Here is a 22,768-nt window from a genome sequence, read left to right as displayed (position 1 = left end):
AATGGCCTTCTCATTATCTCTGGAGATTTCAATTATGCCCCTGCATCCTCCATTCTGCCCACATTCACCCAGTATGTTTCATGCCACACCAGAGACAATAAAACGTTGGATTTATTTTATGCAAACTCAAAGGAGGCTTACACTTCAGCACCCCTACCCCCTTGGGAAGATCGGATCACAACCTGGTTTATCTCCTACCTATGTACAAACCCTTTGTATGCAAGCAACCAGCTGCCTCCCGCACAGTGAAGACATGGTCTGATGAGACCAGTGAGGCTCTGAAAAACTTTTGAAACAACTGTGTGGGAGGAATTGTGTAATCCTCATGGGAAGGATATTGACAATCTAACAGACTGTATTACTGACTATATCAACTTCTGTGTGGAGAATATTGTACCTACCAGGACTGTACAGTGTTTTTCCAACAAACCATGGATCAACCCTGATATAAAGACTCTCCTTATAAAGGGTTTTTTAACAAGGAAGAGCTAAAAACTGTCCAGAAAGAACTGAGAAAGAAGATCAGGGAAGGAAAAGCATGCTACAGGAGGGAGATAGAGGATCAGCTGCAGTAGATCAGCATCAGTGTTGTGTGGATGGGGCTCAAAACCATCACTGGTCATAAGGAGCCCAGCTCTCAGGCTGAGGGTAACCAGAAGTGGGTGAATGATCTAAATCTATTCTTTAACCGATTTGATCAGCCACCCTCCCCTGCCCCCATCCAGTCCCCTCTGCTGCAACCCCCTTCTCTGCTTCCACAGCAAGCTACTCCAGCCCCACCTCTCTCTGCACTGGCTGCTGAGCCGCAACCTTTTACATTCTCTCTTCTCTTAGCTGCCGATGCAGAGGGCAAAGATCGCTTTTTCCACCATGAATATGTGGCGGTGCACATGCCGCCGTCACAGGCCCCCCCTTTGCTCTGAGCCCCTGACTGGTAGCAGTCGTCCCCAGAGGCCGTAGCGCCTTGAGAGGCCATCGGTGTTCCCGTGCCGGCTCCCAGCTCAGTGTAGGACCAGGAACAAGAAATCTTGTAATGAGAGAAACCGCCTAGTTGCCCTGGTGTTGGTGTCCTTTGCTTTAGCCATCCAGAGCAGAGTGGCATGTGGGAAAAGGGTAAAGTGCTGCCCTGCCTGGTAGTACCGGAGGTCCTCAACGGCCCACATGGCCACCAGGGCTTCTCAATCCACTGAGGCATAGTTTTTCTCAGCGGGGGTCAGCTTCCGGGAGATAAAGAGGACCGGGTGCTCTTCCCCATCGAACTCCTGTGAAAGGACGGCTCCCAGCCCTGTTTCGTCTGTAGCATGAAGGGGCGATCGAATTCCGGATTCTGCAGTACTGCCTGGGTGGTGAGGGCCTCCTTGAGCTGGCAGAATGCCCGTTCTGTGCCGTCTGTCCAGTGCACCCGGTCTGGCTGACCTTTCTTAGTTAGATCTGAAAGAGGGGAGGCTAAAGTGGAGAAGTTAGGCACAAAACATCTGTAATAGCCCGCCAATCCCAAAAAGGCCCGTACCTGTTTCTTTGTAGTGGGTCGGGGGTATTTTTTCACGGCCTGGATCATCTTCACCTGGGAGTGGACTACCACATCGTCTAGGTAGGTGGCAGCGAAAGCGCAAAGGGGTCGGCGGACGATGTCCATGAGGCGCTAGAAGGTGGCCAGAGCCCCATGTAGGCCAAACGGAAGGACCCGGTACTGCCAGGGGCCATTTCTGCAAGGGCCACCTGCCAAATAGCCCTTTGTCAGGTCAAGGGTGGAAATGAACCAGGCCTTCCCCAGGCGCTCCATCAGGTCGTCCACTCGGGGGAGGGGATAGCTGTCAAAATCCGAGATCTGGTTGAGCCTCCAGAAGTTGTTACAGAGGCGAATGGACCCATCCGGTTTAGGCATCACCACAATGGGTCTGGACCAAGGGCTGGCAGACTCCTCAATAATCCCTTCCTTTAACATTCCTTCCACTTCCTCCTCAATAGCGTGACAGCGGGCTTCCATGACCCTGTATGGTCGCTGTCAGACTACCATCCCAGGAGAGGTCTTGATCTCATGGTGCACCAGCACTGTGTGTCCTGGACGGGACAAGAAGACGTCCGCAAAATGTTCCAGGAGCTCTGCTAGGTCGTGCTGCTGGGCTGGTGTGAGATCATCTCCCCTTCTTACTAGGGCACGCTCTTTGCGGAGGGAAGCAAATGCAGACACCACCGCTGGCGGGGAAATCCATTTTTTCAAAATGTTGATGTGTTATAACTAAATGTCTGCACGCTTACCTGGCTGTTGCAGCTGATAATTTACAGATCCCACTTTTTTGAGGACTGTGTACGGGCCCTGCCACATCCCCAGGAACTTGCAGGTGGTGCTAGGAACAAGTAGCATTACCTGTTCCCCTGCTTGAAGTTCACTAGCCTGGGCAGGCCGATTATACGTCCTTTGCTGTGCATGCCGGGCTTCCTCTAGGTGTTCTTTCACGATGAGCCTGATGCGCTCAATCTGTGCCTGCATGTCCTGGACGAAGTCGATTATGGAGCAGAAGGGGGAGGGTTGCTCCTCCCAGGCCTCCCGGGCCACCTCCAGCATGCCCCGAGGGCGCCTTCTGAATAGGAGTTCAAACGGTGTGACGCCTGTGGACGCCTGGGGCATTTCTCGGACAACGAAGGGAACGTACGAGAGAAGGAGGTCCCAATTCCGTCCTTCCTTGTCCACCATCTTTTGTAGCATCCACTTCAGGGTTTGGTTGAAACGTTCTACTAGTCCATCGGTCTGGGGGTGGTAGACAGACATCCTCAGGTGTTTGATCAGCAAAAGCCAACACAGATCCAGCATTAATTTTGAAATGAATGGTGTACATTGCTCGCTGAGGATGTCCTTGGGGATCCCGGCTCGGCTGAAGAGCATGAGCAGCTCTCTGGCAACATTCTGCAAGGTGGCCTTCCGAAGTGGGACTGCCTCGGCGTAGCGGGTGGCATAGCCAGGATGTATTCATGACCTCTGGACCTCTTCATTAGAGCTGGGGGGCACAGTGGCTTAGTGGTTAGCATGTTCGCCTCACACCTCCAGGGTTGGGGTTCGATTCCCGGAGGAATGCGAGCCATTGGTTGTGGGCCTGGGTTGGGGCCTTAAGGTCTGGTTCAGTGGGCATGGGCTCATTGATCGGTCCGAGGGTGGGGCAGCTATCCAATGGTTTCCTCTCCCAAACCTATTCGGGCGCCTGTTGTTGTCGGGGTTGGGGCTTGTGGGGACTGGACTGGAAGTCTCTTCGTGCCTCTCGGCCAATTTCAAGGGTGGCCTTGGCATTTTCCAGGGTGCTCAGGACGTCCTTGGGGTTCCCCGGGCCCTTCAACCCTACCGCCTTCCGTTCTCTAGCTGATAGTGCCCATAGAAGTCTGTCCATGGCAACTCTCTCGAGAGTTACACCTCCTTGGCGTTAAATTGCTCATACTGTAACCACCACCTGACGATCCGCAGCAGTTCGTCCATCTGTCGACGGGGGTTGCTGGTCGGCTCGTACCTCCATCTATGAAAATCGCCAGCTGCGGTCACGGGGGATCGACCACAGCGGACTAGAATCTCTTCTTTGACTGTCTCATAATTTCGGGTGCTCTTCTGGATCTAGCGCATAATACACCAGTTGGGCGTCTCAAATGAGTAGCGGAGCTAGGGCGTCGACCCAGTCCCGCTTAAGCCAGCCCTCCCGGTCCGCAGTACACTCAAAGGTGTCCAGGATGGCCTCCACATCGTCTTTGGTGCTGAGCTTAGTGAGCCTGTGCTGATCATCGCAGCCGGGATCAGGGAGTGGAATTGATGCGGCGGGGGCCCACCGCCAAAGCTCCAGCAATTCTTCTGTGGTGCTCTTGACACTGTTGGCCAGCTCCTGGGTCACCTCATGCTGATGGAGGCTGGCCTGCATAAGATGCTGTAGCACCTGCCCCACAGAGGGCTCAGGAGCTGCTTCCATGTCCGATGCCTGCATTCCCCACCAGTGTAGGGCACTTAGAATGATGGGACATGGAAGAACAGGAGCAGAAACCGGATTAGAGCAAGTAGTGTCGTGATTTTATTTCTTCTTAGATTTATAGTGCAATTTTTGTGCAACAGAAAGTCAGTAATAAAAAAGAGAAAATAAATAGTTCCTTCCTTTAAGAGGTTGTAGCGGTGCTTGGGGAGAAATCCAGGCTCTAAGCCTAGGCCACAGGAGGGTGGACGGCAGTGCAAGGGTGAAGCGGTCCTCTCCAGGAGCGTAGCATAGGCTCAGACAGCAATCTGATGTTCAGGATCAGCTGGAGGTTTCTGAAAAAAAAGACAAGATTTTACATGATATTACATACTGATTCTGTTTCTATACTTATGTAAAGCTGCTTCGAGATAATGTGTATCGTTAAAAGGGCTATACAAATAAAGTGAATTGAATTAAATTGAATTGAAAAGTATGCATTTGCCTGAACACTTACGAAGGACCCTGTATGTGTTCCTTTCCCAAAACATTATTGTATAGCAGGTCTTTATATTCTGTAGAAATGTAATTTCTCTAAATTTCTGATTTATGACAAAGTGTTCAAATGTTACAACAGTCCTTATTTATAAATCTTTAAATTCTAAAGTTTAGTGATCTCTGTACTAGCCATGCCCTAGATGTTATTCTCTTGAAACTTGAACGCTTTTCAAAGTAGAGGATATACTAAAACACAGCGGAAGCACTTCGAATGTCAAATGATTTGGATGTTGGAATTGTTTGTGGAAAAGATCACGCTATATGAGTTGTAATTGTGAGTATGGTTATGTATATCATATTATTATAGTCTTACATTAATGCTAACTATTTAAACACCTACATTAAACCTTGTAATATGGTTGAATTCCAGAAGATGACACAAACATCTCTGGAAAGGCAATTCTTTCTTTGGGAATTACGAAGAGGAACATTTTGAATTTCTTTATCTTTTAAATAAATTGCATTATACAGATAATTTGTTAGTTTGTTATAAAGCAGCATCCATCTGTCATATTCTGAACTATGAATATTCTGATCTCTTCTCTCTCTCTCTCTCTCTCTCTAGAATTACATTCATCAGGTTTAATATTCCACCTTCTTTTTTTGTTAAAGAAATAAAGAAATGAAGCCCAGACAATGTGTCAAACTTTAGTTTTATGATTATTTGTTTAATGATCATGACCAGTATCCTGTTACAATGTTTTAATCAAGAAGTAAACTTTTTTCTAATTCATGCTAACAAAAAAAAATAAAAACTATATTAGAGTAATGTTTTGTTAAGGGACGAGCAATGAGTGCCATCTACAGGTCCGAAATTGTATTACAGCATTTCAGATGGAATTTAAACAGCAAAAGATGCAAAGAATTAGTAAAGGAGTAAAGAGGAAGAAAAGAAGAAGTTCATCCTTAGTTTATGGTGAGAGGTACAAAGGGACAAGAAAATATATGAGTAATATTTAATCTTGCTCATTTCTGACAGATTTAGCATGGCAGACTTTTGTGATGTTTAACAGACCTCTATTATACCAGATATTTATCTAAAATCTAAGAAAATCTTGGTTTAAATGGATTAATCTAAAAACTACTGCCATTATTTTTTAGCATTAAGTGTATGTGTATATATAGACTAATGGAAACCATCTATTACCATTTTAATTAAATAAAAGGTATTATAGAATTGTAAAACTGTTGCAAAGAATGTGTCGCGTATTCATTTCTAACAGTAAAAAGCAACAAAACCGTCACGAGAATGCTGAAAGGTAAATTGTGTTCATGAAAGATACATGAATTCTGATATATTGAGCACAGAGCAAAACCAATCTCGTAAATGTACTCAGTGCTTCAGGGACGATCAACTCCTCAAACATTGGCAGGAATCTTTGCTTTTATGTTAACCTTGTCTACCTGAAAGGAAAAAGAAAACATCTCTTTTACTTATAATTTTCTGTTATGCAAGAAAACTGTTTGCAAAAAAATTGTACAATATAAGTGTAATACAAATCTCAACATTAGACAGTCTGGCATGTTCTTAATGTAAAATTTTACACAACATCATATAAAAATGACTTGCGTCAATGATCGAGAAGTTGTTCATGAAGACATCTGCATTGATCTGAATGGAATTCACATTCTCTACTGGCATACGGTGGGCGAATGTAGAGAATGGCAAGCCATTGACAATTATCTGAAGAAACAAAATGTAAACTTTATTAATCCATTTCTATAAAGTCTTAAGTTTAGTTATTTTTCCACATAATATCTCACCTCATATCCTGTTGAATTAATGAAGAACAAGATATCAAAGGCTGATCCTTTGACAAATGGGCTTCCTTGAATTTGTATTGCGTTTTCCCAATTCCCACTCCTGCAGCTGTTATAGGTCATTCCGAATGACTGGGCTAGGAAGTGAAAAGCAATGTCGCTCCCCACCACGAAATTTATTGCAAAGCTGAAAGAAATTGTTTAAATACGTAAATGACTGCACCAGATATGACTGAGACATTTTAATCTTATCTATTCCATATTGGTTTTCATTCAAAGTGTCATGAAGTGGACATAGATTCGCATACCAATTGAAATCTGAAGGAACAACCCCTTGGAAGAAGAAAACCAGACCAGGCTTCACAGCTACTTGGAGTTTGCCATTATAGTTTTTTTGCTGTTGGGATAATAAACATTGGTTTATTCCATGATAAATCTCTGTTATTACATATGTATTCAGTCATTTCATATTTCATATGAAACTTTCTTTAATTAAAAGTTACTCACAGGGTTGCTGACTGGATATGGCACATCAGACTGGACGTTAGAAAGCATTGTGCGTGAAATGCCAGGAGCTAGCTCCTTACCAAAAGTAGAATTGCCCCAGTTCTGAAGAGAGCAAACACAACAAATAGTGTTATTTTTGCTTACTGTACGAATGAAAGTTATACTTATAAAAGTTCACACACAGTGAAGAGCTTGAGAATACTGTTTAACTTACTGAAACAGTACCCATGGTGTTCATGACGATGTCTCCATAAATGCCTAGTGTAGTCGCTTTCTCCACTGGCAGGCGATGCTTGAACAGATAAACTTTCTGCCCATTTATATTTACCTGGAAAATACAGATGTGTGGTTCTTATACACAGAATCAAATTATTCTTTATATTGTGTGGATTCGCTTATGATTTTAATCTGCATACCTCCCAGCCTTCTTGTTTGACCACAAAAAACATATCAAAAGCTGATCCTTTGGTAATGGGACATGATGATACGTTTTCTGATGCTTCCCAATTCGGACCCCTTCGGGTGTTGAAGGTCATTGACTCACCCAATTTAAAATATGCGAAAAAAGTGTAATCGCCGCTTGACCATGACCCGGCTCTAACATTCATTTCAAAGCTGTGTGAAGATTAAATTATTTTTTATTGAATTACAAACTGAAGTCATTACTGAAAACTGAAAATTCTGTGGTCAATAAGATGAACACATACGATGTTCCTGTTTTAAGAGCAGTGCCTTGGAAATACAAGGCCGTTCCGACTTTCATGCCTCCAGGAATTGCACCATCGTAAGTAAGGTTCTGTTTGTATAAGCACATAACATACATCAAATGGTGATATAATGTTTCAGTTCAAATAAAAAATTAACATTTAAAATTCGCAGTCCACCTGGTCCACTTTTAGCATTGCATTACACATGAAATTATTTATGATAACTTTTTTATTCAGTATGTTTAGGGAGATTTGAAGATTTAATTTTGAACTGTTGCTACTCACAGGATTGTTGATAATATTTGAAACCTCTGACTTGATAGTAGAGGAAGACCATCGAGAGAAGCCCATATTGGTCATTATTTTAGTCCTTACATGATTAATCAGAGAAGGCATGGAGAGGTTCTGTGGGGGAAAATAATCATGTACTTTTTCATGTACATTTAAAATAAATGAAAATTAAAAAGAAAATATAGATTTACATTTTGCAGCATATTACATATTGCTATAATGATGCTACATGCATCATTATAGAACATATGATTGATTCTTATTTCTTTAAAGAAATTTAGATGAAAATAAACCTTCTATTATTTTACCAGTACAGGCTACTTTTTCACCAAATTCAATGTACAGTAATAATTAGAAATATATTATAATCTTTACTGACCCATTGGCTCATTGTGAAATCGACCATCCCAGAAAAACTGAATTGAAGATAGTCACTGGGTTCACTCACTCCCAAAGTGCCAACAGCTCTGTATCGGACCCAGTATTGTTGCAATGGGTTAAGATCACTAAATGCAAAGCTGGTATTTGCATCTGGAGTTGTGATGACTTTCCACATGGCGAGATCATTTGCTGAATCAGTTGGCTGAGTATTCCTGTACTCAATTATGAACTGTCGAGTCTCTCCGGTTGGAGATTTTGAAAGCGTTACAAGGGGTTTCCCGTCACTGGTCCCCACCACAGGTGCAGCAGGCTTGGATACAGGCTGGAACTTAGGATCTTTCAAAGTGCTGCTCTGATAAAGTCGGATGGAGGTTCCTGGATTGCTGGGGTCAGATATGGAAGCAACGACGAACTTGATTCTGCTATTATTTATATTGGTCTTGAAAAAACTTGTAAAGAGAGTAAGATTCTGCCTCATCCTTGATGAAATATCAAGAGATGTGAACCAAGGCTGTGTTGTTGGGTATGAGAAAGCTTTAGTAATTGGTTGTCCAAAATTGGCCAATGCATCAGAGTATACAAAGCTTCGTACACCCACAAGATAGGGGTCCTCACTCTTTAGAGATGTAAATGTCAAGCTAACCACTGAATCAACATTAGGATCATAGAGAATGGAATTAAATAATCTTTCAGATGACACAAATGTGACATCCTTCAGTGCACTGGTATACGAAGTCAGCACATTTAATTGAGTTGTAATGTCATCTAACCATTTGCTCATGTTGGTAGCAGTGAAGGGTGTCATGCCATGGTTGGTCAGGATATCTCCCAGTGCCTTGTTCTCCAGTGCTCCACTCCGAATATTTGGCAAAATGCTGACCAGTGACTTTTGTAATGCAATCTTATAAAAACTGTGTAATTCCCTAAACTGTTCCAAGCTTTTGTTTAGCTCAGGGAAACTGGCTGTAATTGGGTTTCTGAGTAAATCATTGCATTTTCTTTCTGCTTGAGCGAGATCCTCCAGCACACTTTCTGTTTTAGACACCAGGCTCAAACTGATTTCTCTCACCAGCTTAGCAGCCCTAGAATCCAAAAGTGTGAGAGGATACAGCCACACAGTCACTGGCACACCTTTACTGTTTCTATCCTTCAACAGACCGGGCAACTTCTTGCAAGCTCTCAGAGCCTCTGTGTAGGTGGTGGGGTTTTCATCAAGCTCATAGTCACCATAAAATGTGACGTTTATATTTTCAGCTAGTTTCTTTTCTTCGGAGGACAACTTCAGAGATGCTTGCCCCTCAATTGAAATAGTAGGGATCTTCTTGACCACTGCTTGAAGGCTTCCTTCAATTTCCTGCTTGTTCTCACTTTCTGAACTCGAATAATCAAACAGCATGAAAGCAGAAGCTCCATACAATACAGCTGTAACTACATGAGTGGCTGTTTTCTGTTCAAATACTTTTGGATAGGCGATATTACCGAGCTCCTTCATAGTGAGCTGTTCAAATTTTGTTGTCTGGCTGTACTGCATAGTAACTCTACACTGACGTGCTGAGGATTTGGAATCTTGCAGGTACTTGGCAGATCCTCCAACTTCTACCAATCCACCTAAGAAACTAGCTTTTAGGGAAGCGCTCACATTTAAAAGGTTGGCCTTATCGCTGACACTGTCAGAGGCAGCAAGCTTGACAAATGTTTTAGTCTGATCAAGCACGTCAATATCATCACGCAATGCATTCTTGTCCCATAAAGTGATACCTGAACAAAAGAGCAATGAATAATGACAGTAGTATCACAAATAATATTACAATTCATTTATCAAAAATCCCATTTACCAAAATATATATGAAATAAAGACTAATTATTGGTAGGTTCATGCTTCTTGACCCATCAGTGACCCTTCTGCAGAATTTCAAATGTTACCTCAGAGATGGAGAACTTCAAGTATGTGTTTTATGGATTAAATATATCAACATTACTTCAAAGCCCTTCTAAGATAACTAATAGGTTAATCTAATCTCAGTGTTAGATGCTATGTTATTATGTAATGTCACTATGCATCATACCTCAAATGTCAAATAGATAAATAAGTATTGTTTATGTATATTTATTTATCTACATAATATGCACATTGTATCTATGTATCTAGGCGTTAACGGAGAGCCAATGCAATTCACGTGTATTCCAACAGTAGCACAGTTCTCAAAATCTCATTCTCTGCATCTACACGACAGTAGGATATTTAAACAGGAAATTCTATCTTAGTTCATACTTCCCTAAAATGTTGATAATGATGAAGGATTTAATTTATTATCAGTCTTTTTCCCAATTCATCAAAAATGACAACTATACATTTTTGTTGTTTTAACTTAATTCACATCGCCAACTTCAATTAACAATATGTAATAAATACACTTGAAAAAGATATTAAGTAAAAATCTAACAAGAATTCACTTTCAGTTTTACCTGATTGGTTGACATTAATCTAGGCACAGACTTATTCAAGGTGCAACTTAATGTAATGGATCTATTGTTAATATGACAGATGCAAAAACATCTCCAATGTCCAATGGCTAAATTTATGTTCTGCACTCACTGAAAATATTATACAACTCGATTGTTGCACTAATATACAGAAATCTTATCTTATTCTTATATCTTATTAATATTATGAAATGTAAGAAGCTTCTCTCTTAAGCCTTTTTACGTGTATCTATTTCTAATTTGTACATAGAGCACACTCATCATAAACCCCGACATGTTTATCGAAAAGGCACGAATGGGAGTAAAATCGGTCTTGTGTTAACATGGACAATGAACATTACAATAGACTATAAATTATACTATAAATGAAAGCTTTACCTGGAATAAAAGAATCATTGCGGCAATCGTACAGCATGCCAGGATACAGGGCCCTTCCCAGGGCTGCCATCTCAATGATTTTGGTATCCATGGCTGTCAAAATAGACACAGAATTATTAATAAATATTTCTGAATAATCTATGATGATTGCCCTCTAGATATATTTATATACATATCATGTCTCACAATTTATATACATAAAACATAAACTATATATATATATATATATATATATATATATATATATATATATATATATATATATATATATATATATATATACATATATATATATATAAACTCTAAATATTAATAGATAGATACCACTACTTACTTAAATATTTGTGGGTATATGAGACCTGTCGTTCCCAGTTGTGTTCTTCTCTGCTTCTAATCTGAACCAGGTTCCACTGAAATATATCATGGTTTCAGAGATATTTATAGTCCTAGTTTAAAGTCCTAGATTAAGTTGAGGCAAATAATCTGGGCATACGATCAAAAAGATATCTTTTTTGGCAGCTTTTGTGTGATCCACCGTGTGTTTGCAAATGGGCTGGTGTTGCTTGTCAGGAATCTTCAGGGTAAAACAAAGTTCACACAGTATACATAAGTATTGCCGAACATGGAATGCAAAAGAACGTAAATGATGATCGTTGAAATGCTATTTCCATATAGCCTCAAGCCTGCTTCATACACAGAAACCAGGAACATATGTGCTGGGAACATAACATGCCAGCACATATGCCGAACGTGGAATGCAAATGAACCTAAATGGTGTTTGCTGACATGCTATTTCAATTTAACCCTAGAGCCTCCACATACTCATATATTCTCAGTTGAATATTCAGTTGAAATGCTATTTCCATATAGCCTCAGAAACCAGGAACATACAGTATGTGCTGGGAACATAACATTATTTTCTGTTCTTTGTTAAACTCAGTTTAAACCAGATATTTTTTGCATTATCTATTCTCTTTAGTTAAAAACTTGTGTATTATATAAATTCAGTACCCACAAACTGAAGAAGTTTAAGTCTTTGGTTCTTATAATTGTGATGATTTTGGCTCACATTTAACAAAAAATACCAATTCACTATTTCAAAAAATAAGCATAATTTTATAAGACCAATAAAAAAACATTTTTAGTGAATTGTTGGCCTTCTGGAAAGTTTATTCATTCACTGTAAATGTACTGAAGTGAGAGACCATTTTGATGGCGCAGGAAACCTTTATAGGTGTTTTGATTTGATTAGCTGATTGGCTTGTCACCATATTCGAATTTTTTAGTGAATAGTGAGTCATTGGGTTTCTGTTAAATGTGAGCCAAAATCATCACTATTAAAAGTACAAAAGACTTAAACTACTTCAGTCTGTAGTGAATTAATATAATACGTGAGTTTCACTATTTGAGTTGAATTACTGAAATAAATGAACTTTTCCACAACATTCTAATTTATTGATATGCGTCTGTATTACCTAATAAATAAATGATCTATTATGGTATGCTGACTCTCTGTTTTGGGCCATATATGCATTGATTGTTACACCACCCCTCAGCTAGTCCTTTATCTTCATCAAGTAACAGTTTGTCAAAAAAAAGACAGAAGTCAGGATAAAATACAATAACATTTACAGCATTTGGCAGATAAAAACAAAGTGCTTTTGGGGTCTCTATCAATAAATATATTGATGCAGCTTCACTAGGTCATGGACCAGCAGACTGGTAAGACCAGTGAGCAGACTGGAGACATCAATGTAATCAGGCACAAACTTAAGATAATAGTCAGTCAGCCCCACTGGCCACTTTCTCACCTATTTTGGGACTGACCACGATCTCCAAGCCTGCCCATGTCCCAAGACAAAGCCTAGATACCATGCTTTTTCCATCAAATAGTATACTTCTTTTGCTGTGAGTCCTACAAATATCATTGATCTCGGGACAGTCTTCAGATGCTGAACATGTCACTGCCAATCATTACTATAAATAATAACGTCATTCAGAAAGGCAACATAAAGATGGAGGATTATGTGGATTATGACAGAGAGCACAGTAAACAGAGAAACAGAACTAGATCAATACACAAGAAGTATTTCAAAGGTTCAGAATCGATACTGTTAAGAACAAATAGCAAGACATTGTGGAGTCTGTGTGAGTCCAAGAATTTTAGATACATATTAGACAGGAAATAATTGTGGCCATAGAAGAATTGTCCTTAGAACTTGAGGATGGTAATGACAAAACCTGTGCTGGATACCCCTCCAGTTTTTTCAGCTGAATTTCTCCAAATCCATTTTCAGAGGAATCTACAATGTATGGCCAGTGAAGACAATGTTTGCCAAGGCTGTAAAAATTTGAGCTGAGGGACTGAAGTGTCTTGTGGAGTTAACCCTAACCCTATCACAAACCAAGATTGTGATATTTACTTAAAACTTACCTAGATGTGGTGGTTTAGGTAGAATAGAATCTAAAACTTTTCAAATGACTGACCAATCAATTCACCATGATATAACAAACAATCTTCTGCTTTTTCAAAAACATTTATGTCTTACACAGGAAAACTTAGGTTGCCAATGGATTTTATCATAATACAATGCCTTATACAAGTTGTGAGGACCCCCTGGAACTTTCACAGCACATGTAATTCCCCAAGAGGCAATAAGTGTCAGGAAAATTCAACTGACAACAAGAAAATTACCAGACCAAAATTAAACTGTTGAAAATGCTTCAGTGGTGATTTGGCATCCTATTTGGCAGGAATTTTGGCTTTCATATTAACCCTTAACCTAAGGGAAATGTTCAGTAAAAATAAATAAATATCAGGGTGGTACATAACTCAACATTAGACTGACAAGTACACGAACAAGTCTACATGTCAACTTGTAACATACACGTTGGTCATCCACCTTTTCTAAAGCCAATTATCAGAGATGTGGCAAGATCTCTTAAAAGCCAAAGACTGGGTCCTAGAATAAATATTTCTAGTGGCTCTTGAGTTAACAAATGGTCAGATCAATTCAAAAATTCTCTTGACTGGAATGAAATGACACACTGAGTCTTGGTCTTGGTCTTTATGATTTTGTAATGTAGTGGTAGTGGTGGTAGCAGACTGGTCATTCTGATTTCTTTATATCAGTGGTCCCCAACCTCCGGGCCGCGGACCGGTACCGGTCCGTGGACCAAATGGTACCGGGCCGCCCAAGGAACATTACATTATTTTTATTTACTGTGGTGTATTTCTCTCGGGTTTGTGCGACTTTTTATGGACAAGAGGTTAACCGGGAGCTGAGAGACGTCACCTAAAGCCGCACCAATACCGCGCATGCGCAAAATATCGTGATATCGGGCCGGGTTTAGGTGACGTCTGGAGCTGAGCGGCTGCAAGCGGCAGTGGCGTTGCAGCTTTGGTGGAGTGAAGGTGTGTATCGCTCTTCTCTCTGTTCACCGGTACTTACTCTCAAATTTAACACACAAATTAGCAAAAATGAGTACGAAACAGACGTCGTTAGAAAGTTAGAATCTCTGCCGGTGTTCTGGATTAAAGTCATGGCGGAATACCCTGAGATTGCCACCACAGCACTTAAATCCCTATTGCCATTTCCGACATGCTATCTGTGTGAAGCGGGGTTTTCTGCAGTGACAGCAACCAAAACAAAACAACGGAATAAACTGGACATAAGCCACACACTTCGGGTGTCATTGTCTCCTATTACCCCAGATGGAACCGTCTCGTTGCAAAGAAACAAGCTCAGGGTTCTCATTGATTTAGCATTGTAGTGAGTTAAAAAGGCATGTTTAAATACAATTAAATTAAAATTATTCATTTTAATTTAATTGTATAGCCGCCACCCCCCAACCCCCAGCGGGCCGCGGTAAAATGATCAAACATTGACCGATCCGTGGCGAAAATAAGGTTGGGGACCACTGCTTTATATTACATAAGACTTAAATGAACATTATTCAAGGTTTAAAACTGACTTTTAGCATAATATGTTTAATTAATTTGGTTATTAAATAATGTGTATATGCCCCAGAACTTGGGGCACACCTTGAGTGACAGGCACAATGCAAAATATTCTTCAAGCAACAAGTTCTTTTTAGAATGGTATGATCTAAAGCATTCCAAGTCATTGCCTATAGTACTTATTTTCAATGAATGTAAATGGCACAGTTGCTCACACAGAATTGATCTTGCATACAAAAATATCTGGCTTAAACTGAAAACAAAGAACAGAAGATTATGTGATGTACATGGTGTCTGTATATGAAGTAGGTTTGAGAATATATGAGTATGTGGAGGCTCTAGGGTTAAATTGAAATAGCATGTCAGCAAACACCATTTAGGTTCATTTGCATTCCACGTTCGTGCATATGTGCTGGCATGTTATGTTCCCAGCACATATGTTCCTGGTTTCTGTGTATGAAGCAGGCTTGAGGCTATATGGAAATAGCATTTCAACGATCATCATTTACGTTCTTTTGCATTACATGTTCGGCAATACTTACAGTATGTATACTGTGTGAACTTAATTTTGCCCTGAAGCTTCCTGAGAAGCAACACTAGCCCAAACACACGGTGGATCAAAGAAAGGCTGCCAAAAAAGATATATTTTTGATCACATGCCCAGATTATTTGCCTCAATTTGATCTAGGACTTTAAACTAGGACTATAAATATCTCTGAAACCACGATAAATTTCAGAGGAACCTGGTTCAGATTAGACGCAGAGAAGAACACAACTGGGAACAACAGGTCTCATATACCCACAAATATTTAAGTAAGTAGTGCTATCTATCTATTAATCTTTATAGTTATATATGTACAGTATATGTTTTATATGCATGTAATTTGTGAGAAAGCTGTATTCCTTTTATCTAGAGGACAACAATCATAGATTATTCAGAAATACTTATTAACGATATTGTGTTTTTCTTGACAGCCATGGAGCCTAAAATCATTCAGATGGCAGCCCTGGGAAGGGCCCTGTATCCTGGCATGCTGTATGACTGCCGCAGTGACTCTTTTATTCCAGGTAAAGCTTTCATTTATAATATAAATATGTAGATTGTAATGCTTATTGTCCATGCTAACGCAAGACCGATTTTACTTGCATTCATGCCTTTTCTGTAAAAGTGTAGCGGTTTAAGATGAGAGTGCTCTATGTTCAAATTAGAAGTAGGTAAGATCCAGAGAAGATAGAAAAGATTTTATTATGGTTGCTTTTTATTCTGTTGGTTTAAAAGCAAAATGCATAAGCATAAGGATGCTGACATGAGAGCTTGTCACTTGAGTGGCTACATACAGTAATTCTAATAAAAGCTTTGTGCCTATGAGTGGCATAATCATAGCTGTACAGTATGATAGTTTCGGTGACTGCATTTACCTTTAGCCATTTAACATTGGAGAAGGCTTTTGCATCTGTCTTATTGGCAACATATCCATTTTTTTAAGTTGCACCTCAAATAATTGCGCTCATTCCTAGATAAAAGTTAATCAATCAGGTCAAGTTGATCCAAAGAGAAATCTTTTTCTTTTTTTTTAATGTATTGTTAATATAAGTTGCCTGTTTGAAAGTTTCAAAAATAAAGTGTAGTAGTTTATTTTTGTTTTATTGGCTAATGCTGTTAAAAAAATAACAGTCATAAGCAACATTTATGGCAACTTCTTGGTGTCTTTTGGATGTTGCTGTTTTTTTGTCTAATTTGGTAGCTCTTTCAGTCATACTTTGCATCAGCATTATACTAATACATTAACATGTACACCACATTGTTTCAATATGTCTTTTGCTTAAGTTTAACCTGGACAAGATTGTTCCAGCAAAGTATTTAATGTTGTTCTACAGATGTCTCACTAGAGAATTTGGCTTCTGTTTTTTTCTTGTTGATTTCTTAGAGCATAAAATTATCTACTATTAACAGTGATCTGTGATCTGTAAAGAGGGTCTCACAGCCCAAACTTGACTTGAATTTCTTGATAAGTCAAATGTTGGTTTCATGGCTTATATAATAGTTACATGCTGACAAAGGACAGCAGTTCTATAGCAGTTATAATCATGTTGTACCAACAGAGTGATCCTTGGATAAGCACACCTGATATTAATACAAATTAATTGCTTTGACCTAATATTATAAGCACTTGTTGTAGCATGTGTGGTCAGATAGGTCACATGTGATGCAGCTGTCATATCTCCTCACTTTTGTTTCAGGTGTTACTTTATGGGACAAGAAAGCATTGCGTAATGATATTGATGTTCATGACCAGACTAGAACATTTGTCAAGCTTGCTGCCTCTGACAGCCTCAGTTCAAAGGCCAACCTCCTAGATGTGAGCGCTTCCCTAAAAGCTAGTTTCTTTTGTGGATTGGTGGAGGTTGGAGGATCTGCCAAGTACCTACAGGATTCCAAATCCTCAGCACGTCAGTCCAGAGTTACTATGCAGTACAGCCAGACAACAAAATTTGAACAGCTCACTATGAAGGAGCTTGGTAACATCACCTACCCACAAGTATTTGACCAGAAATCAGCCACTCATGTAGTTACAGCTGTACTGTATGGAGCTACTGCTTTCATGGTGTTTGATTATACAAGTTCAGAAAGTGAGAACAAGCAGGAAATTGAAGGAAACCTTCAAGCAGTGGTCAAGAAGATCCCTACTATTTCAATTGAGGGGCAAGCATCCCTAACTATGAATCAACAAGAGAAGAAATTATCTGAGAATTTGAATGTAACATTTTATGGTGACTATGAGCTTGATGAAAACCCCACCACATATGCTGAGGCTCTCAAGGCTTGCAATACGTTGCCCAGTCTGCTGAGGAAAAAAAGCAGTAAAGGTGTTCCATTGACTGTGTGGCTGTATCCTCTCACACTTTTGGATGCTAGGGCTGCTAAGCTGCTAAGAGAAATCAGTTTGAGCCTGGTGTCTAAAACAGAAAAATTGTTGGAGGAGCTTGCTGAAGTACAGAGAAGATGCTATGATTTGATCAAAATGCCAGTTACAAATGATTTCCCTGAAATAAAGGAAAGATTGAAAAGCTTTCAGGAACTACTCGGTTATTATAATGTAGCATTACAGAAGGCACTGGTCAGTGTTTTGCCAAATATTCGGAGTGGGGCTGTGGATGACAGTGCACTGGGTCTCATCCTGGAGAACCATTACAAGTCACCATTTACAGCTGCCAACATGAATAAATGGTTAGATGACAACTTAGGTGAATTAAATATACTGACGTCCTATACCAGTGGGCTGAAAGACATGCCAGTTGTAACATCCTCAGGGTCATTTAATTCCATCCTCTTTGATGCTGATGTTGATGTGGTGGTTTCGTTTACATTTACATCTTTAATGAATGAAGACTCCTTCCTAACTGCTATAGAAGACTTTGTGAACTCTGAAGGGTTTAGTAACTTGGACCAAAACAGTGCAAATGCTTTCACATTCCAAGCAATAAAGCCTTGGTTCATGTCTTCTGATATTTCGACAAAAATGAGGCAGAATCTTTCTCTCTTTACAAGTTTTTACAAGGCCAATAAAAATGTGAAGAAAGTCAAATTCATTGTTGCCTCCATATCTGACCCCAGCAATCCAGGATCCTCCATCCGACTTTATCAGAATGGCACTTTGACTAATGCTAACTTCCAGCCTGTATCCAAGCCTGCTGCACCTGTAGTGAACACCAGTGATGGGAAAGTCACCCTGAACCTTTCAAAATCCACAACCGGAGAAACTCTACAGTTCAAAATTGAGTACAGAAATACCCAGCCAACCGATTCTGCAAGTGATGCTACTGCATGGAAAGTCATCACAACTCCAGATGCAAAGACCAGCTTTAACTTGACTGGAATAAAGCAAGACGAGCAACAATGGGTCCGATACTCAGCTATTGGTAAAGTGGGAGTGAGTGAAGCCAGCGATTATGTCCCCTTCGTAATAGCAGGGAAGATCGATTACTCAATAAGTCAATGGGTCAGTAAAGATTATACTTCTAATTATTCTGTTTTCATTCAGATTTTTAAAAAATGTAACCAGTGGTAAATTAAGATATCTGTGAACATTTGGGGATGTGGTAGCCTAGTGGTTAAGGCGTTGGACTACCAATCGGAAGGTTGTGAGTTTGAATCCCATGTCCACCAGGCTGCCACTGCCCCTGAGCAAGGCCCTTAACCCTCAATTGCTGTTGTATAAGAAATTAGATAAAAAGGTAAGTCATCTGTTAAATGCTGTAAATGTATAAATAAGAATCAGTCAAATGATTAAAAGTTACTTGTATCAGTAATATGTACATATACATTTATATGTTGCACATAATTTCTATTCCCACAGGGCACCTCCATGCCAGTCCTCATTGATAAAATAAGGAACAAAATTATGACCAATACAGGCATGTCACGGTGGTCAAACTCTATTATCAAATCAGAAATTCAAAATGCTGTCAACAGTCCAGTAAGTAGTGAATTTCAATCAAAGTTCACTTTCTTTCTTTCTTTCTTTCTTTCTTTCTTTCTTTCAATAAAATCAATAAATAATTCAGATTTCATGTGCACTGTATGCCAAAGCTGGACCAGTAAATGCTGCAAAAAAAAAAAGAAATTATATCACCAATTGATGTATGATTTGTGCTTCGACTAACCACAGACTATTGCTTACACTGGTCCAATTACTGGAGGCCTGAAAACCGGAATGGCCATGTATTTCCAAGGCACTGCTTTTGCAACAGGAAAATCGTACGTTTTCATGTTAAGCGTTCACACTGACTTTTGCCATAATTTTGACATTATATTGTTATGTATTTTGTATGGATTTTTGTAGATAATTATTTTTTTGTTTTTATTTTTTTTTGTCTATTCTACACACAGCTTTGAAATAGATATTATAGCCGGGACATGGGCAACTGGTGATTATACTTTTCACATGTTTATTACTTTTGATGAGTCACTGACCTTCAACACCCGAAGGGGTCAGACTTGGGAGAGCATTGAACGTATAACATCGTATACTGTTGCCAAAGGATCAGCCTTTGATTTATTTTTTGTGGTCAAACAAGAAGGCTGGGAGGTACGCAGATAAAAATCATAAGCAGATCCACACAATATAAGGAATAATTCAAATCTGTGTATAAGAACCACACATCTGTACTTCCAGGTATATTTAAATGGGCAGAAAGTTTATCTGTTCAAGCATCGCCTGCCAGTGGAGAAAGTGACTACACTTCACATTTATGGAGACACCGTCATTAACGTCATGGGTACTATTCCAGTAAGCTATACACTCTTCTCAATCTCTTCACTGCATTCTTTTGTGTGTATGTGCTTTTAAAAACATTCAGAATTTTTAGAAGCATTTAGAACATGTTTGCTCTCTTCAGAACTGGAGCAATTCTACTTTTGGTAAGGAACTAGCCTCTGGAACGTCACGCTCAAAGACTTCTAACATCCAGACTGATGTGCCAAACCCAGTCAGCAACCCTGTGAGTAACTGAGAATTAAAGAATGTTTCATGTGATATTAGAAATGTCTAGAAATTTCACCTAATACAAGTGCAATAATTGAGATTTATCATAGAATAAACCAACAATGTTTATGATCACAACAGAAAAAAAACTATGCTGGCAATATCCTAGCAGAAATGAGGCCTGGTGTGGCTTTGTTCTTCAAAGGGGTTGTCCCTTCAGATTTCGATAAGTATGCGTAATCTCTTTTCACTTCATGACACTTTGAATAAAAACCAATATGGAATAGATATGATTAAAATGTCTCACTCGAATCTGGTGCTGTCATTTACACTTTTCATTTTCTTTCAGCTTTGCAGTAAATTTGCTGTCCTCCCAGACGAACGACATTGGTCTTCACTTTAAACTCATGCCAAACCTGGTTGTGTTTAACACCTGTAGGAGTGGTTTATGGGAAGAGCAAATTGAAATTAAAGCAAGTCCATTTGTCAAAGGAGGAGCCTTTGATTTCTTCCTGATTGCTTCTACAAAAGGCTTTGAGGTGAGATAATATGGAAAAAAAGAAATTCAGAACTTATTTTTCAAGAAAAAACGGATTCATGAAGTTTACATTTTGTTTTTTCAGGTGATTGTAAACGGCATGCCATGCTGTACATTCACTTACCGCATGCCAATAGAAAAGATTAATTCTATTCAGGTCAATGGAGATGTCTTTATGAACACCTTTGCAACTTTTGAAGTAAGTCATTTTCATATAATGTTGGCAAACAAGCATTATTAAAAAAAAAATGCATGAATCATGCTCTGTATGATATAAGCATTCATTGTCCATTAAAAATTGTTGTTCTTGTGTATGAGTCAGAATGTCTAATACTGAGTTCCTTACTAAGCCGTATACAGTAAGCTTTTTTTGTTTAAAGACTTTACTCTCACACCTAACAGGAAAGTAAAGAGATTTTGTTTTTGTTTTTCTTCCAGGTTGGCAATGTTAACATGAAAGCCCTGGTTCCTGCCAATATATGAGAATTCCAAATCACCAATGAAGAACAGTAAAACTGTCTCATTTTACTGTTACAAATAAACACAATATTCATTATTTGCAACCGTATATTGTATTTAAAAGATATAAATGATTTGCATTAGTCTATAAATACACAGACAACGTTGCAGCAGAAATGGTACAAGTTGTCTTTAGATTTAAACGTTAAAAGGTTTTAGATAAAGATTCAGTGTAATAGAGGTACGTTTTTGACTACTTTTGACTACTATCATTTAGGAAAAGAAAATCACAAAAGTCAATGTGTGATTCTGGCTTTGAAATGAACAAAACTCCACGCTTACACTTTTGCTTGTTCCTTCATACCTCACACAAGAACATGAGGTTGAACTTATTTGCTTTCTTTATTTACATATTTAGCATCTTTTCTGTTTCACAAGTACCTTAATTGGTTTGAAATGCTATTTTGGACCTCTAGAAAGTGCTCACTTCTTAAAAAAAAAAAAAAAAAAAAAAAAAAAAATATGCTGTGGGTGAAATATTATTAAACATTACTTAATTAGACAAATGTATTATGATGTGATTATATGATTCAGTTTTTTAGTTATAATGAATTAGAAAAATATCAACTTCTTGATTAAAGCATAGCAACATCATACTGGTCATAATCGTTGAATAAACATTCATAAAACAATGGTTTTGTTGTCTGTGCTTTATTTCCTTGAATAAAAGGAAGGTATAATGTGTGTATGACTTCTGTAAGGTTTCTGAGAGAGATCGTTCCAGTCTCTGCTCATGACGCATGAAACGACCAGCAGTTCACAAAGGTGTCAAGAGGTGTTTAAGCCAAGGGATAACCACTTGCCAAATAAAAGCCTTTCCAATAGGACACTTTTCATTCAGACTGAAGTGTATGTCCATTCAGTTAAAATGTTGATGCATGATGCAATTCAAATAGAGGACACACAAAACAACCAGATGTTACTGAAGACTAGGACACATGCAGGTATGTTGCTTGAAGTTCAGATGAATAAAGGTCAAGGTATTACAGTAGATCAGTGTATAGTTATCAGAATGGGAAAAAGTTTGATCTCACTGACTTGATGTTTTGGTACAAGATACTGTAGTGCCAGCTGATTTGAGTATTTCAGAAACAGATGGTCTCCTGGGATTATCACATACTTCTGTCGCTAGATTGTACACCAAATTGTGTGAATAATAAACATTGCAAATGCATTGCTGTTGAACAAATTATAGGAGAATATTTAGGCAGTTTTGAGTTGAAATGAAGGCCATGGTACAACCATCTCTCAGGGTAAGAGGGAGGTATACATCAAGG

General features: G+C 39.2%; 2 protein-coding genes across 2 annotated transcripts; one reads left to right on the top strand and one right to left on the bottom strand.

Annotated features, from left to right (window-relative positions):
• Positions 1-5,837: 5,837 nt before the first annotated feature.
• On the bottom strand, positions 5,838-12,258 carry LOC132839872 (verrucotoxin subunit beta-like). Its single transcript, XM_060861086.1, has 12 exons — positions 12,193-12,258; positions 10,988-11,141; positions 8,124-9,883; positions 7,739-7,858; positions 7,454-7,542; positions 7,163-7,361; positions 6,961-7,074; positions 6,747-6,848; positions 6,548-6,636; positions 6,243-6,426; positions 6,049-6,162; positions 5,838-5,882 (listed from the first exon to the last, which is right to left on the bottom strand). Exons 1-12 carry the CDS (start codon positions 12,256-12,258, stop codon positions 5,838-5,840), a joined length of 3,036 nt encoding a protein of 1,011 aa, XP_060717069.1.
• A 3,667-nt stretch (positions 12,259-15,925) lies between these two features.
• On the top strand, positions 15,926-20,674 carry LOC132839080 (verrucotoxin subunit beta-like). The gene is made up of 8 exons (XM_060859859.1): positions 15,926-16,016; positions 17,190-18,949; positions 19,307-19,426; positions 19,619-19,707; positions 19,840-20,038; positions 20,126-20,239; positions 20,349-20,450; positions 20,576-20,674. Exons 1-8 carry the CDS (start codon positions 15,926-15,928, stop codon positions 20,672-20,674), a joined length of 2,574 nt encoding a protein of 857 aa, XP_060715842.1.
• The last annotated feature ends 2,094 nt before the right edge of the window (positions 20,675-22,768 follow it).

This window comes from Tachysurus vachellii, chromosome 24, assembly GCF_030014155.1.
Source record: "Tachysurus vachellii isolate PV-2020 chromosome 24, HZAU_Pvac_v1, whole genome shotgun sequence".
In the NCBI taxonomy this organism is placed as follows: Eukaryota; Metazoa; Chordata; class Actinopteri; order Siluriformes; family Bagridae; genus Tachysurus; species Tachysurus vachellii.
Note: the sequence above shows the minus strand (reverse complement) of the source record. Positions and strands in the feature narration are given on the sequence as shown.